Below are 16,036 nucleotides of genomic sequence, written 5' to 3'. Positions count from 1 at the left end.
TAAATTTGGTTACCCCCCCCCCCCCCTCCCCCGGGGACCGGGGTATCGCGTATAATGCGTAACAAAACTTGTTTGTTTTCACTAACCCTACCGATCCGCACCTTTGTGTCGTAAGAATGTGTGTTGTTGTTGTTTTTTGTATTCCATGCTGAGTTTTTTAAATCTAAATTTGATTAAATTCTGTCTATTCGCTATAAAACTTGCGATTTGTTTGCTATATTTTATCATATTTACTTAATTAACTTTAAATAAACACATAGAAATTAAATAATAATGTGTGATAGAGATATGGAAGATTTCTGTATATCAATGCACACGCTTCGAGCAAATCGTTAAAAAGTTTACGAACAATATAATGTTGCCGACCTAAGTAACTAATTTTTATTTTTGTTTGGAAATAATTGACTAGTTTTGGCCTCTCGAACCGAGGCATTATAACTACTAACAAACTTGTAGTAACGTATGAAGTCGCTAGGTAACAATATTAGCATGCTCATGATGCTTGGCTGTCTACAATAACGTGTTAGTCATAGTGCAGGGCGAAACTGAATTTGTTGTTATTGAAGATCGAATATATAATTTAAAATCTTTGTAAAATTCTCAATGGACATTGGTCACATTAACATGACTAATATAAACGCTCCGCATTTAGAATATTAGAGGGGACTATTGTTTTACACTAAAATTATTTACGAGCCAACAACGCGTGATAACTCTGGCTTGGAAAATGTTGCCTCTTGAACTGGACCTGGATCGTTTAAAAGAATATTAAACAGGGTGACTTGACTATAGAAGGTTAATATTTATTTGGGTGACTATGCATTAATGTATGATTTTTACATAAACTTTGTTTAGGTATTTGTTGGCGCGTCGCACCAATCGTGATACATCGACTATCTTCGGAACCTCCGTCTGCTGATCCAGAGTGGCGTCGCACGTCAGAACGCACCCACAACAGTATGAAACGCTAAAAATGAGACGTGGCCACGTGCACTTGACTTACGCGACTGCAGAAGCGTGGCAGGTGTTTGGATACTTTTCATTTATATATGATTACATAACAAAGGAAAGTCTGGTTTGGGACTTTTTGTCAATAGTGCATTAGCACATTAAAACACGAAATTCGATCCATTGTCACGTCAACGTGTCGTGTTTGGGGGGTTCGTCACTATACCAATATGGGAGGTGTTTGTCTACCCTCTTTTGTTATCGCATTGGTAATGTCTATACAACCAGGGAATTCTCGACAGCATGAGTAGTTAAAGATACTATGATATCAAATGCCGCTAAAAAGGATAACACGAATATTGTCTTTGTTCCGGCTTTTATACCAGCCCCGTCCCTCCCACCATGAGGCTTTATCAAGACGCGCTGATTATGTCTGTGTACCTTTTACTTGTTTACATGCAACGCAGTGTAGTCAATAATGATAATGGAAAAATGAAATAGCGTACTTAAGCATACATGACTGCATTCGCGATACTGAGATTTTAACCCATTTATGCCTAGTGGACTCTCCCATCCTTCTAAATTGGATCAATTTATTTCCAAAGTTAGGGATGGCTAGTATATTTATTTCTATATTTAGAATATTTCTTACAGAAATTTCTTTAAGCAAACAGCGCAGACCCAGATGAGACGACGCATCATGCGGCGTCTCGTCTGGATCTACGCTGTTTGCTGATGCATTTTTTCTAGACGCTATGCATAAATGGGTTAATATATTACATGTACCATCAAGGGATCTCTAATGACAGCATATATTTCATAAAAGCACTATTCGATTCTAGTCTAATCGGTTCTCAGAGACATATCAGTTCGCATTGGGTATTTCATTATTTCCTCTCAAGAATAAAGTAGTCATGATCAGACTTTGGTTTCTGCGTCGGTGGCGGCGTCGTGACGGCCGCCAGGGTTTCATATTCGTGGCTTTGGTTTGTTGGCCTATTTCTGTGCATCGCATCATACGGCTGTTCTGAACAGTCGCTCGATCTAGAGCCGTATATCTTGACAATGGTTCCCGTTGGCAGCGCGTCCGCCGTGATCAGTTGCCGTCGGCGAATATCGTTGAATATTCCCGTTTTCAGCGCGGTTGTTTGTACTTGCGGAACGTGTATTTTGGAAAGTCGAGAGTTGAATAACTTTCTGGTCATCGTTCACCTGTTTTAAATGCAAGGAAAATTGAATTAACATCGGGATGGGTCGATGAACATATGCGCAATGTAATCAAACGGACTGCTTCGGCCATATGGTGTAAAAACTGTAAATTTTATAAGAGGAACAAATACCATCTGTTGTCATACTGCCACTGGCATAACATACGTGTTTTACAAATGTATTCAATTTTAGAGGCATGGAAGCGAACAACATAAGTTGGGGGGGGGGGGGGTGCGGCAATATTGGACTACTTTTTATATTATGCATTACAACCAATATTGTTAAAAAATTAAGCTCCTCTCACACTAAATTTGTTAAAGTCTGAGTTTTAAGTCAGTGCAAAAATTACACGTATGCTTCAAAATATCTGAGAAGGGAATACATAAGTAAACAATTATAGAATAATGCAATTAGTTAAAATTAATATTTCCGCTTTTTTGGTAGCCGGTGTAATCCAATAAATGAATTTAGGCGCAAACGCTTTCGAGCACAAAAATATTAACTTTTGACGCCAACAAGACGTCAAGACTCCCGCGAAAAACACGAAACTTACGAAACCATGAAATACCGAGTACCACCCCCCCCCCCCCCAAAAAAAAAGGAGAAAGAAAAATAGATAAATACAAAAATACATTTAAATACATGTGTTTTATTTGTCTCCCTCAATATATACTTTTCTGTCATGAATCCTCTGTAAATTGAATCCCACTATTTAATTATGACAAAATATATATTCTCACCTCTGTGACGTGAACGAGGCGTGTCTTTGTGACATCGGAGACGAGAGCTTAGCCAACTGAAACATTGCATTAAGGAAAAATGTAAAATGCAATCACGTATTGTGCGGACAACGGTCTTAAAACTTAAGCAATTATGTTTTTGAGTCGTTGTTTACTCCCCAACTCTCTGTTCACAATCTGTAAACAGCAAACTCTTGACCCAACCCGTTTCAGGGATAAATGTGTTTTTTTAATATATATAAATTACATTGTCAACTTTCGAGAGATATACTGGTTACAGGCATACTTTAATCATATGCATTATGTGCATTCAGTCTTAAAGCATTGTAAACAACAACGATCATTCCAGATTTCAACCGACGATCAGCTAGAAAGACAGACTAATTATAGTGATAGAACACTGAACTAATTATAGTGATAGAACACTGAACCTGAGTGCACGCATATCGCATTATTGCAATTCAATTAACATCGATTAATGAATGATATTAAGAGTTTTCATGTTTACATCAATTCAATTTCTTTGTGTATATCACATTAGGGAACAGTTAATGGTATTTATAATGACGAAGTTAGCATAAACTAAAAACGACAATTAACCCGTCGAGTCTTATTTACCCGGTAACCTGGATCAAAATATGGTTATTGAATTTGGTCAAAACCTGGTTTAGACATCTACGCCGTTAACAATCTCTAAAATAAAGGTTGAGAAAGTGTAGTATCAGAACATCAACGAAATTGGAGTTTTATATAATCTCAAATATGTATTGTTGTTAAGTCGAACACTCATTCAGGTACTCAACTGTACTCGGTTGGGTAACTCTCATTTATTTGTATTTTAGATTTTTTTTAAACGACACACATACACAAGTTTTGGTTCAATATAATTATAGTGTCAATATCGGCATAACTTCCATTAAAGAACGCTTTATTTATTTTAATATTAAAAGATAATGTGTAAATAATGATATTAATATCATATATTCTCGCTTCAAATACAATATTGTAAATATAAAACACGTTCTTATGACCGTTTTGTACCAGTCAACATGTACTTGTGAATATACAACATGTACTTGTAAATATACATCATGTACATGTGAATATACAACATGTACTTGTGAATATACAACATGTACTTTTAAACATACATCATGTACCGGTACTTGTGAATATACACCATGTACTTGTGAATATAAATCATGTACTTGTAAATAAACATCATGTACTTGTGAATATGCAACATGTACTTGTGAATATACAACATGTACTTGTGAATATACATCATGTACTTGTGAATATTCAACATGTACTTGTGAATATACATCATGTACGTGTGAATATACAACATGTTATTGTGAATATACAACATGTACTTGTGCTTCACATGAAGCTTGTAAATATACAACATGTATTTGGGCTGCACATCAATATTGTAATTTATTATTATTATCCCAAATTGAGTTAATTGCTGTTGATTTAATGTGTTGAGACTTGTTAAAAACTTTTTTATAATAACAAGCCAGCATAAAAATGTGATGCAAATCGTCGACAAGAAATTTCAAACACTTTTCTTTAATCCATTATTTTATATAGCACAATCGATGTAAGCAAAACATGCCATATTACTAGTCCTATAGTTGTGTATCTGTCTATTGCGTGTGACATCATCTTCGGGGTTCTAATGGAACGTTCGACATCAACTTGTCCACCAGCCACGATGTATGTTTTCCCATTTGGCGATATATCACTTTCCCTTGTAATTGCGTTGCTGTCAATGTTGTTTGATAGGGCGTTGTCGTGTGGCTTGGCAACCACAGCGATCCTGGTGTCGCGCACACAAATTGACGACTGCAGCCTATTGATGGCATCGGGCGCTTTCTGATGGAAATAATGCAGCGAGAGAACAATCATCACAAGAGAGACTCCGCTACCGATAAGTTGCAGCAGGGCATACAGTCCGAATAGCGACACCTCGTCCGAGGACTCAGGTAACGACCCGTTGATGATGTTGGCGAACACAGCAAGGGACAGGAACAGGGAGATCCCAAGGGTGACTCGCTCCCCGCTTTCGGTCGGCAGTAAAAACGAAAGAACGTTTAATAAGGACGTAAATATCACCGGAATCATAATGTTAAGTGTGAAGAACATTGGTTTTCTCTTCAATTCTATCTGAATAATATGATGGCTCCATCCATCTGCGCTGATCTTTGACGTCGCTCGACCACGTAACAGCGCCCACTCGCTGTTTTCGCTGTATTCACCGAGGGATATCGTAGCGGAAGATTGCGTGAGTACTAACAGAGAACTGTTCAGTGTCCAAGAGGATAAATCAAATTGGCATTTCTGTGTGTCAAATGGAAACTTAGCAACGTTCAAACGGCACGCTACAGTGTATGTGTCATATGGCCAAATTACGACCTCACCCGTGTAAGTAATAACTGCGTTTCCACGTTCATCGACAAAATCTGATGGTTTGATGAAAGAGCCTTCGACTTTTATATCAGGTCGCCATATGTCTTTAATTTTCACGTTGATTTCATGTATTCCCGAAAAATCATTTGGATCCCACTGCAGAGATACATCACGCCAAGTTATTTTAAAATACGCCATCAGAGAAATGGTTTGGCTTTTCTGATTTACACCTTCCAAATTTATCGGAACCATTTCAAGATTCTTCATTAATATATCGGATGCGTTTCTTCTTGGCATAACGTTAGTATTATAACGCTCAAATAGTGTGTTATGCAACTCCCATTCCGTTTGTGTGCCATTTACTACAATGGCGAATAAAAGATTGATATTCATGATATGTACGGCATTCATTCTGTCACGTTTAGCGCAGAGTGTTTACTGTTTATATATAAAATAATATCCAAAATAAACAGCCTTTATTCTGTCACGTTTAGCACATAGTGTTTACTGTTTATATAAAAAATAATATCCAAAATAAACAGCCTTCATTCTGTCACGTTTAGCACAGAGTGTTTACTGTTTATATATAAAATAACATCCGATATGTACAGCTTTCATTCCGTCAATGTTTGCAAAGAGCGTTTACTTTTTGTAGAAAGAAAATCATCCAATATTTCCACGGTCCAAAACGATTAATCACAAACAACCTACACCAAGGATACGGTAATTACTTTCTCTGAAGTTCCATTATAACACGAATTCAGAATTTAATGTTAGCATAATGGTGTGTGTTTAATTATGAACTGATCACTAAGGTATCTGATCGTTTGTCCCTTAGGAAATACTCATCATTGAATCATGCGTTGTCCGCGACCAATCCATGTTAAATTCAAGTCACAATCAAGCATTTAATTCTGCAGATCAAATAACTGTCTCCACATCCGGGAGAACTTCTCAACCATCGCCGTTATTAATATTCAAAACAAACCCACGTTATGAAAAAATCGTTAGAGGAATAATTTATCGAATTCCTATTTCAGTCATGTGTAAAAATCCAGTGAATCATTTAATTCGTGACATTTTTCACACAGCAATTTGTGTGTGTGTGTACAATTAGTAATGTCCAAACGAAATGCACAAAGTTTGAAACGCGGTACGACTTGTATGGCGCCAAACGCGGTACGACTTATATGGCGCCCAACGTGGTACGACAAATATAGCGTCCAATGTGGTACGACAAATATGGCGTCCAACGTGGTACAACTAATATGACGCCCAAAGTGGTACGACAGATATTGCGTCCAACGTGGTACGACTTATATGGCGCCCAACATGGTAAAACTTATATGGCGCACAACGCGGTACAACTTATATGGCGCCCAACGCGGTACGACTTATATGGCGCACAACGCGGTACGACTTTTATGGCGCACAACGCGGTACGACTTATATGACGCACAACGCGGTACGAATTTGATGGCGCACAACGCGGTACGACTTATATGGCGCCCAACGCGGTACGAATTATATGGCGCACAACGCGGTACGACTTATATGGCGCCAAACGCGGTACGACTTATATGGCGCCCAACGTGGTATGACTTATACGGCGCCCAACGCGGTACGACATATATGACACCCAATTCGGTACCACTAAAATGGCGCTAAACGCAGTACGACAAATTTGGCGCCCAACGGTAAAAGTTATATGACGCCCGACGTGAAGGTACGACTTACATGGCGCCCAAAACGGTACGACAAATATGGCGTCCAACGTGGTTCGACTGATATGGCGCCCAACGTGGTACGAGTAATATGGTGCCCAACGTGGTAAAACTATTAAGACGCCCAAGGTGGTACGACCAATATGGCGGCCAATGTGGAACGAAAAATATGGCGTCCAACGTGGTACGACTTATATGGCGCCAAACGCATTACGACAAATATGGCGCCAAACGCGGTGCGACTTATATGGCGCACAAAGCGGTACGACTAATATAACGCCCAAAGTGGTACGATCAATATGGCGCCAAAAAATGGTACGAGAAATATGTCATCCAGCGTGGTACGACTCATATGGCGTCCAACGTGGTTCGACTGATATGGCGCCCAACGTGGTACGAGTAACATGGCGCCCAACGTGGTAAAACTTATAAGACGCTCAACGTGGTACGACTAATATGGCGGCCAAAGCGGTACGACAAATATGGCGTCCAACGTGGAACGACTTATATGGCGCTCAAAGCGGTAAGGCTAATATGGCGCCAAACTCGGTACGACTTATATGGCACACAACGCGGTACGGCTCTCATGGCGCCAAACGTGGTACGACTAATACGGCGTCCAACGTGGTACGGCTGATATGGCACCCAATGTTGTACCTTTTTTAATATATGGCGCTTGAAGCGGTATGACTCATATGGCGCATGACGTACCACGTTAAATGATTGCATGTGTTCTGGTGTTTTCAAATGTCTTCATTAATAGATAACAATTTGGCAAAAGTAATCATTGTTTTCAATTCAATGCATTCATAATTTTATAATATATAATACATTTTATAATAACGAAGATATCCGTCTAATCTGGATTTTCGTTTAGAAGAGACTTACTTTAAACAACAACAAAAAAGCGGAAAGTGCCGTCCAAAGTTAGCCCAAGTGTACTGCACACACTAATCTGGGACGACACTGCTCGTACATGCACACGCTAATCTGGGACGACACTGCTCGTACATGCACACACTAATCTGGGACGACACTGCTCGTACATGCTGGGACGACACTGCTCGTACATGCTGGGACGACACTGCTGGTACACGCTGGGACAATACTGCTCGTACATGCTGGAACGACACTGCTCGTATATGCTGGGACGACACTGCTCGTACATGCATTAAGTCCGGTTTTTCCAGAGTGGGGCTCATATATATTGAACATGCTCCATGGCAATATTCACAGTGGGGACAACGTTATGACATTTCTTAATTCACGTGCTTTATCTTTCTGAGTTCGTTCTGTTTTAACAAGAATATATAGTATATACTGCTGATATGAATAATATTGTATTGATATATCTTAGAAGAAAACACGGGCTTCGAATAGAAAAAATATTAACTGCCGTTTTCACTTGTTCAAAGACTTTGTATAAGAGAGATCCATGTGTTGTCACAAAATATAACGAAAACATTACAAACACTCCAAATTAGATAATCGTTTAGCGTTTGTAATGCTTCTTAATTTTCAATATTTGAAATTACTCATAGACAAAAGTGCATTTTCAGTCTACGTCATTTGTCTTATTTCACTCCCTGATGAATGGTATTATTATTATTATTAATATGGGACAAAGTTGGAAAATTGTCATTTCGAAAATCAGACAACTTAAGTTCAATACGACATCCCAAAGGAGGTTCCTTAATGCAGACTCTGTGCGTCCCTTCCTATGTATTCCCGGGCACAAATACTCGCTGCGTCCCTACCTATGCATTGTCGGGCACATTGACTGTATGCGTCCCTAAAAATGCATTCCCGGGCACACAGAATCGGTGCGTCCCTACCTATGCATTCCCGGGCACATATATTCGGTGCGTCGCTATCAATGCATTCCCGGGCAGATTAAGTCGATGCATCCCTACCTTTGCATTCCCGGGCACATTGAATCGTACGTCCCTACCAATGCATTCCCAGGCATACAAACTCGGTGCGTTCTTACCTACGCATTCCCAGGCACACACACTCGGTGCGTTCATACCTACGCATTCTCGGACACATTGACTCGGTGCGTCCTTACCTATGCATTCCCGGGCACACACACTCAGTGCGTTCCTACCTACGCATTCTCGGGCACATTGACTCGGTGCGTCCTTACCTATGCATTCCTGGACACGCGAGGCATATGTCAGACGTCGCCATTAGTCCCAGCAAAAACCCAAGTAGCCCACAGCCGACCAGCACTAGAAGCCAATCCGGGTCTCGAACCAAACTCTCCGCGATTGTAGTCTTTTGTGTACCTGGAAGTGACAAGCAAATGTTCATCCTTTACAAACTCATTATATTTTTATGTAAATAGACGAACATTCCAATTTTGTATTATTGTTTAATAAGTTGTTGAATTTAATTATGTTTATATAGTAAACAATGTAAATAATAAAACATTCGAGTCCCCTTCTGAAAGTGGTAAACATTGAAGCGAAAAGGCCCCAATTTTGTTATAAACTCATCCAGTTCTAATAATTAAGAACGGCATTTTTGGTCTATAGGCCGATACACAACGGTCATGATAAAATTATTGTAAACTCTAACATTATGTAATGAACATTTATATTTTATAGTAATTTTTGTAATTTAAATGAGAACTATATTTTATGAAGCTGGTCTCAGGTTCGGGACTACACTTTGTTGCTAAGTAGTAATACAACGATGTTTTTTGAAATCTTTGTCTTGTCGGGTAGGAATATCAACGAATATGATGGTTTCATGGACAAAATACACAGTGATACATTTATAAGAAGTTATTGAATTATCTGCATAAATCATTACGATCTACATACTTGGCGGCCATGTTGAATTAATGAATGTTCCTGAATGACCGTCACGATCTGTTTTTCACGTGTTCGTATCTGAAACAGAACGAAAAAGCATTTGGATCTTGTATTTCTTTAAAGATTGGAAGTTTGTTAGTTTATATTCCCCTTTCGAAGAAACGGGAGTATATTGCTTTACACCTGCCCGTCTGTCGTTCGTTCGGATGGTCGGTCGGTCCGTCGGACTCGTTTGCTTGTTTTTGTTTTTATTATATTTTTGCGGAAGGGGGGTCATACATTTCACCAAGGTTTTTTTGTTATTACACGGTTGATGTTTTTTTTCAAATGTATTTCAACCAGTAAGGTCACACACCTTCCAGTAAACTGAAAAAAGAATAGAGAATTTCCAAAAAATACTCTTTGTTTGTTATAAATAGTTTATAAATAATTTTATTAAGAGGTCACAAAATAAAAAGTAGACTGAGGGACAGAACTAAAATAAAAGCATTGAATATGTAAAAGAAAGTACGGAACATATTTCGTTGCATTTATCTCCATTGGTTTAAACATTTGTAATGATAAATACAAAAACTGTAATAGGTGAGCAACGATTGCCATTGGTTTATAATTGATTTTGACCAATAAGAATGACCATTGCATTTGAAAAAAAAAATCTATTGGCCTAAAATCTATATTGACAGATACGAATTCATGTAAAATTTGAGCTCTGATTCCCTTTTGTATTTTTTCGGCGTAAGCTGCATAAGCCAGCTTTTCACCTTAGCCTGACCTTTGTAAGTGTCCAATAAAATTTCCCGCGGCTAGGTACGAATAAATACACTTCATTTATTCCATTGGCTGATTTGAGTATACCACCAGAACATTGGAAACATATCCGCGTCTTTGTAACACTGTTTTACTGTATGAAACAATTTTATCTCGAATGAAAAGGCTTAATAGATAGAACAGTTTTACACTCAATTCTCGACATCAATACAGTTTGTGCGTACACCTTTTATTTTCAGAGTATTACCAGCGCAAGAGCGTTTATACTTAAAAGGCTATGTTCTCATATTAAGTACTTACTTCATTATTCCTGTCAACATGTTAACATGTAAAAGTATAAAGAGCAATGGAAGCGAGGCCTCACTTTAAAGCATTGCATTTCAACCCGCGAGGTATATCGGGTCAATTCGCGGACATTCAGAGTTTATATACAGGTCATCACCGGAGTTGGCGGCCAGTAAAATAATCGTTATATAATAAAGACGCTATCCGTGAACTAGGTGACCTGGAATTTTCTTTAGACCAGAAATATGTTAAATGAAGATATTCAGCAATATAATTATGGTATGTAAATAATAGATTCTTAATGTGTTTTCAACAATACAATGATAAATATTATTGCTGATAAATTTAACAATAATTATTCGTCCATATTGCCTAATGTACTAAAGTGATATTATGAGCATGTAACAGTTTATAGGTGTCTATCGCAACCGTTGATTATTTTTGATGTTTCTACTTCATAAACACTTATATTAATTAATGCAGCATCATCATACTAAAACAATATACCAGAAAGAGAAAAATAATGCATTTGAATATCAACCGTACTTTCGTTTGACAACTGATCATGCGTTTACGAGTTGAACCTAAATTTAGTTTTAGTGCAGATTTGTTCATACGACACAAAGACACGAAATTGTTTTACGGATCATTTCAGCTTACAGGACTGGGTGGGTCACGTAAGAATATCGAATATAAAATATATTTTTATAAACAACTGGTAGCAAGGAGAGTTGCAGATAATTAATCAGTAACCACATTTTAACTAACTATTTTGACCTGTTAATTCTTTTCAGCTCAATTCAACAGTGCAAAATGCCCATAATATCACTTTAAGCATTAGCACGATGATAATTGATACTGTTAATAATCGAATCAAATAGCAATGCCCGACAAACCACTAAAACAGGTTTGTTCGAAGAACGCGCCTATAAATACGGATACTTCTCGTGTGGCCGGTTGACTCATATGTTTAAATTTCACTTCCATTCTTCTTTTGGTTTTCTGTTTTGTATCTATAGGTTTATGACCAGCAATATGTTATAATGTAAAATAAGCCGCGAAAACTCCCCGTAACATCCCGTACTGCGTGTGATGCAGCTAAGAACTGCACAGAAAAAGACATTCGCTATCCTTGATCTCATTCATTAAACTATTTACGCCGTATATCTTTTTTAAAGATATTTCTTGTTTAGAAAACAACTCCTTCGAGACTTCAGACAGTGACCTTTACTCACAGTTAAATATGTCGTCGCACATGTAGATCTCCCCAGGGCCACACAAAGTCCAGCCCTCGAGTACCAGTTGCTCCCCGGGGCTCGCGCATGCGTGCAGGTACGCCCGGAGGCTCGCTTCCGCCGCCGTTCGGAGCACGTTGCGGACGTAGAAATCCTTGGAACTAAAACTGAAATTAACGTTGTATGTGTATCTAAGTGTGTGTTATCATTATCATCACCACCAGCAGCAGCACTATGATGTCGTATTCGTAGTTCTGCTGTAAAAGTTACTTTTTCTTCATCATCGCCATTTTCTTTTTTACAATTTTCTTCTTTTTCGTTTGCTATGCATAAAATTCGATGTAAAATATTGAATTAAATTTGAGAAAATGTCGATCAGATGGATTTTTTTTCAGATGGCCGTCATAAGAGAAAATATTTTTTATTTAGGTTCAGTTCTTTTCCTTGTGCATGATAAACAATGCTATTAACATTTGAGACTTTGTGATTAATTGATATAAGATGTGTATTTCCGGGGGAAAAATACTTGCAAACCAAAGACTTATTGTGTATTCTACCACAACCTGCGACTTGTACTCTACAGACAAAGAAGGCAAAACAGTGTGATATATTCTACAGCAAACCATAGGCGGAGTCTAATGTTGCGAAAGTTCTTGCGAATTGATAAGTCAAATGTGTTGAAACTCACAATTTCAGCAAACTTGACAAAGAAATGATTTTTTCAACAAATAAGTAAAACAGATTAGCAAGGACTTTGCGATAATTATTTCGATTTCTAACATATCCTGATCATATAAGCAGCGATTTGGCGATAATCATTTTGGTTTCTAACATATCCTGATAATATACTCTGTACTTTGTCTTCTTGTTGTTCATTTACAAACCAACAACGGAGTGTGTGTGCGTGTCAGTTTAACGTGCTGTATACGTAAGCTGTTGGTGTTACACTCGCACGTATTACGCGAGAGAAACGCGTCTCAGCTCTTGTCTACACAATGGGGTCTTTCATGGCGCAGGAAATGAGTGAACGACCACCGGAAGTCATTTTTACCAAAGTCTCTTATAGCAAACATGTTTTCACGAAAATTTGTCATAATACATGTATCATATACGCACACATTACAGAACACATGTTGAAAATATGCCAATTTAAAGATTGCAAGTTGTTTTTGGCCTAAGATGCACTCAAATATGAGGTTGCAGTCAGGGATCGTTAAAAAAGAGATTCCATTGAATTAATAATGGTTTAACAAAACATTTTGGTGATGTACAAAAGTGGTATCTTGTTTGTCTGTAAATGTAATATTGGAATATACATGCACTCTCGTTATCTAATTTTCCTGACCTATAAACAACAACAAATTCAAAAACGTTTCATTGGAAAGGCTACTTTCTTTCGTTGCCGCTTATACAAGAACATGTTGTTGTATGGCAAGCGGTTCGACGCATAATCCCAAGAAACTAGGTTTCTCATGAGAACCTAGGTTCTCAGAATGAGGACCTAGGTTTTCAGAATGAGAATCTAGGTTCTCGCTTGAAGATTGCACATGGCTTCAAGAACCTAAGTTTTCAAATGAGAACCTAGGTTTTCATGAGAACCTAGGTTCTCATGAAAAACCTAGTTTCTTGAGATTATGCGTCGAACTGCTTGCCATATCCGTGGTTTTTATTTGGGAACAAAGGTTCTCTGAGAACCTAGGTTCTCTGAGAACCTAGGTTTTCAGAGAACCTAGGTTCTCATGAGAACCTAGGTTCTCATTATGAGAACCCAAATTCTCATGGAACCTAGGTTCTCATGAGAACCTAGGTTCTCTGAAAACCTAGGTTTTCTGAAAACCTAGGTTCTCATGGAACCTAGGTTCTCTGAGAACCTAGGTTTTCAGAGAACCTAGGTTTTCAGAATTACGCGGCGGACGGCGTAAACTTGCTCGTTTGGAATACGGGACACATATTATTCAGGGCGCAGGATCAATGGGGTTCACATATGATTACACACGGGCTGGACAGAATGAAAACACGCCGTTAAGAACTTTATTTGTGCATATATCTCAAGTTATTGAAATATGTTTGCAAAGTCTTTAGTGCATAAGTTTTTCTTGCAGTGTTGCCGATATCTTACGATTGAATAATACATTATTACACATTATCAATAGAGATAAAACTTTTATTTATACCATAATGATTGCTTACTATATCACAGACATACTTAAAATAGAAAACTGTACCATACAGTCGTTTGAGGCCCGAACAAGGGAACTGAATACCTGAAACTCATTTAATGCTGTAACAATGTATTATGTAACGATTGATCTGAATTTGTTTCAATTTTTAGTCTCAAAATAATATTTACAATTAAAGATGTATTTCATAAACAGTTTAATTTTTTATTTACGTGTTCAGACCAATGTCGACCGATTACTTTACAAATTTCATTCCTCAAGAAGTTTCCTCCAAGTTTCGTTGAATATTACTGAGCATTGTCTGAACATTGTTCAAAAAATGTTTTTGGGGAGTAACATTCACGGTTTCACGCCTATTTCTTATCATTTTACACATATGCCGCCAGCGTGTACCAAGCAATGAGAGACAACTGGAGGTTAATTATGGCAAGCGGTTCGACGCATAATCCCAAGAAACTAGGTTTCTCATGAGAACCTAGGTTCTCATGAGAAACTAGGTTTATGAAATCCCAAGAAACCAGGTTTCTCATGAGAACCTCGGTTCTCATGAGAACCTAGGTTTTCATTTGAAAACCTTAGTTTACGCTTGAGAACCTAGGCTCTCATGAGAAACTAGGTTTTTCATGAGAACCTAGGTTCTCATAGACACATAGAACGAACTTAGGTTCTCATGAGAACCTAGGTTCTCATTCTGAGAACTTAAGTTCTCGTTTGGTATCCTAGGTTTTCACAATAACCTAGGTTCTCATTTGAAAACCGAGGTTCTCATGAGGACATAGGTTCTCATTCTGAGAACCTAGGTTCTCATGAGAAACCTAGTTTCTTGGGATTATGCGTCGAACCGCTTGCCATATTGTTGTATTTGTTTCAACATATAAATAAAACATAAACTAGAAAACGCTAATACTTAGCCTATCGATGTTTTTACATAGATAATCATTACAAAAATTCCTCGTCAAGGCTGTTGAATTAGAATAATTGTAAGAATAATTTTGTGAAACTAAATAATTATAACACACGTACCTGCAAATGCTTGTTTCGTCGAAGTTGTCAATAATTCTTAACAATCCGGCCATTGTCTCTACAAAAATAGTTAATAGTTCATTATATTCATGTACGTTGTACAGACTGATAATTTCCATGTTTCAAATATAATATTTACAAGTTCGCGTGCTTTCAAAATTAATAGTAATTACAAATACATCACTTTTATCATCTTAATTATCACCATAACGTAAGGCCTCATTCATATCATCATCATCATCATCATCATCATCATCATCATCATCATCATCATCATCATCATCATCATCATCATCATCATCTCCATCCATGCAACGAAACCTTATAATTAAACTCACCGTTAGTTTCAATACTTGAAGATGAAGTAGTATCCATGTTGATTGTTTGAACTAAGCGGTTCAGCTTCTCGACTGGGAGTGATATTGCTGTACTTACCGGCAGCGTAAGTCAAAATAAAAATAGTTCGTTTCCGTTCTCTGCGCAAACAAATGGCCGATATAAACAATACTAATTATTTATTTTTAAATTCGACATTTACATTTTTTTAAAGTTACTATAGGAGCATGGGATTGGCATTCTCAGCGAACAGTTTATACCAAATAATAATGATTGTGTAAACATTCCATTTCATAATGTATATTGTTAATGTGTACATAAACGAATACGTATTGTTGTTTTTACGTTTATCTT

At 37.7% G+C, this 16,036-nt stretch overlaps 1 protein-coding gene across 1 annotated transcript; it reads right to left on the bottom strand.

The window, feature by feature from the left end:
* Positions 1-4,376: 4,376 nt before the first annotated feature.
* LOC127832248 (neuronal acetylcholine receptor subunit alpha-3-like) lies at positions 4,377-5,669 on the bottom strand. Its single transcript, XM_052357573.1, has one exon. It carries the CDS (start codon positions 5,607-5,609, stop codon positions 4,473-4,475), a length of 1,137 nt encoding a protein of 378 aa, XP_052213533.1. The 5' UTR covers positions 5,610-5,669; the 3' UTR covers positions 4,377-4,472.
* Positions 5,670-16,036: the final 10,367 nt, after the last annotated feature.

This window comes from Dreissena polymorpha, chromosome 5 (genome assembly GCF_020536995.1).
Source record: "Dreissena polymorpha isolate Duluth1 chromosome 5, UMN_Dpol_1.0, whole genome shotgun sequence".
Taxonomy (NCBI): domain Eukaryota; kingdom Metazoa; phylum Mollusca; class Bivalvia; order Myida; family Dreissenidae; genus Dreissena; species Dreissena polymorpha.
The sequence above is the reverse complement of the archived record's forward strand: the minus strand, read 5'-3'. Positions and strand labels throughout refer to the sequence as shown.